At 71.8% G+C, this 2,527-nt stretch overlaps 1 protein-coding gene across 1 annotated transcript in view; it reads left to right on the forward strand.

Moving 5' to 3' along the window:
- Positions 1-1,989: 1,989 nt before the first annotated feature.
- The window catches only part of CD63 (CD63 molecule), a gene marked incomplete at its 3' end in the record, with an annotated part of 788 nt that continues 250 nt past the window's right edge, over positions 1,990-2,527 (forward strand). The window contains exon 1 of the mRNA XM_041478371.1: positions 1,990-2,363. Within this exon, the coding sequence (XP_041334305.1) occupies positions 2,298-2,363 (66 nt within the window). The remainder of the gene's footprint in view (positions 2,364-2,527) is intronic.

Below are 2,527 nucleotides of genomic sequence, written 5' to 3' on the forward strand. Positions count from 1 at the left end.
CGGGCCGGGCCGCGTCGCCCCGCGCCTTCCGGGGACAGCGGGGACCCCCCCGGGCCGGTCCCGACCGGGCCACCCCCCCCGGGGACACGCTGGGGACAGCCCCGTGTCCCTGTGTCCCCCTGTGCCCACTTCCGCATCGTCACGTCCCCCGTGTCCCCACACCCCCGTGTCCCCGTGTCCCCTTGTGCCCACATGCACACTGCCGTGTCCCCGTGTCCCCGTGTCCCCACACCCCTGTGTCATCCTGTCACCCCAACTTCACAGTTTTGCCCTCGTGTCCCCATGTCACCCTGTCCCCATGTCCTCGCATCCCAGTGTCCCCAAAACCCCAATTGCCAATGTCCCACATGTCACCCTGTCTCCACATCCTCCTGTCCCCAAATTCCCACATCCCCCATGGGGACAGGAACAGGGACGGGGATGGGGACAGGGATGGGATGGGGATGGAGGGGACAGGAACAGGAACAGGGCCAGGGCAGGGCTGGCACCCCCAGACCCCCTGGCACCCCCAGACCCCCTGGTACCCCCTGGCTCCCCCAGACTCCACCAACGAGTTCATCGGGGGGCGCGAGGACGTGGCCGCCGTCGATGGCGTGGTGCCCGGGGGGCTGCGCTCGGCCCTGGTGCTCGTGGGGGCCTTCGAGCGCCGCAGCGGGGTCCCCGTGATGGGGGTCATCAACGAGCCCTTCTTCCAGAGGGACCCCCAGACCGGCAGGTACAGCCAGAGCCCCGAGACCCCCGGGACCCCCGACAGCCCTTGTCCTGCACCCCGGGACCCCTGACCCTGCACCCCCTGAGACCCCTGAGACCCCTGACACCCCTGACCCTGCACCCTGGGAATCCTGAGACCCCTGACCCTGCACCCCAGGACTCCTGACACCCCTGGCCTTGCACTGGGGGTCCTTGTCACTCCCTAACCCTGCACTGGGTGTCCCTGTCACCCTGTCCCCCACACCTCAGGATCACTGTCACCCTTGGCCCTTCACCCCGGGGTTCCAACTCCCCCATTCCCGCCCATCCTGGGGTCCCTAGCCCCCCCCACCCCTCACCTGGGGTCCCAATTCCCCCACACCCCTCACCCTGGGGTCCTTGTCACCCCTGACCCTTCATCCTGGGGTGCCCATCACCCAACTGCCCCCCCCGGGGTCCCCATTCCCCCATCGGGACATTGGGGTGGGGGATTTGGGGGGTCAGGGGTGATAGGGACCCCCGGATATGGGGTCGGGGGGTGACAGGGACCCCCGGGTGTGGGGTCAGGAGGGGCTGGGACCCCAAGGGGGAGGGTCCAGGGTGTTTGGGACCCCCAGGGGGAGGGGCTGGGGGTCCTGAGGACCTTGGGGTGCAGGACCAGGGTGACAGGGACCAAGGATAGGGGGACAGCAGGAACCCAAGTGTGGGGTGAGGGGGGGACAGAGACCCCCGGGTGAGGGGTCGGGGGGGGACAGGGACCCCCGGGTCAGGGTTCAGGGGTCACAGGGACCCAGGTGCGGGACGCGGTTCAGCTCAGAGTGCCGGGTCCCCTCGGTGTCCCCAAGTGTCCCCAAGTGTCCCCCAATAAAGGGTCTCTCGCACGCTCGGTGTTGGCGGGCCGGGGGCGGTGCCGGTGCCGGGGCGGGCCCGGGGCGGTCCCGGGGCTCTCCCGGCTCGTCCCCGTCACATGATCCGGAGCCCTCGGGAAGGGCGGCGGTGAGCGGCACCGGGAGCGGGGGGAGCGGCACCGGGACCCCCGGGAGTGGGGGGGGGAGCGACACCGGGACCACCGGGAGTGGGGGGGAACGGGACCGGGACCCCCGGGAGTCGGGGGGGGAACGGCACCGGGACCACTGGGAGTGGGGGAAAGTGGTACCGAGACCACCGGGAACCGGAGGGGGAGCGGGGCAGGGGGAACTCCGGGACAACCGGGACCGGGGGGATGAAGCAGCACCGGAACCGGGACCGGGACCTGGGAGGGAGCGGCACCGGGAGCGGTACCGGGATCGGGGGGAGTGAGGGAGCGGTACCGGGACGTCCGGGAGCACCGGGCCGGGGAGGGGAGCGGTACCGGGAGCGGGAGCGGAGCGGTACCGGGAGCACTGGGAGCGGTACCAGGAGTACCGGAACGGGGTGGAGCGGTACCGGGAGCACCGGGAGAGGCACCGGGAGCGCCGGGCCGGGTGGAGCGGTGCCGGTACCGGTAGCGGGGCGGGGCCCGGGCCGGCGGTTCCTGGGTCGCGGGGAGCGGTACCGGCCGCGGCGGCGGGCCCGGTGCCGGTGGCGGTGCCGGTGCTGAGCGGCGGCTCCCGCAGCACGGGCGGGCCATGGCGATCGAGGGCGGGATGAAATGCGTGAAGTTCTTGGTTTTCTTCTTCAACTTCATCTTCTGGGTGAGTCCGGCCCGGGGGCACCGGGGGGCACCGGGGGTCCCGGCACCGGCAGAACCGGGCGGATCCCCCGGGTTTGGGGGTCCCCGGTGCGGGGGGAGGAGGGGAGGGGGGGTTGTTGTCACTCTGGGTGAAGCCACATCCTGTCCCCAGCAGGGCCGGGGGTG

This window comes from Pyrgilauda ruficollis, unplaced genomic scaffold (genome assembly GCF_017590135.1).
Source record: "Pyrgilauda ruficollis isolate IOZ18807 unplaced genomic scaffold, ASM1759013v1 scaffold448, whole genome shotgun sequence".
In the NCBI taxonomy this organism is placed as follows: Eukaryota; Metazoa; Chordata; class Aves; order Passeriformes; family Passeridae; genus Pyrgilauda; species Pyrgilauda ruficollis.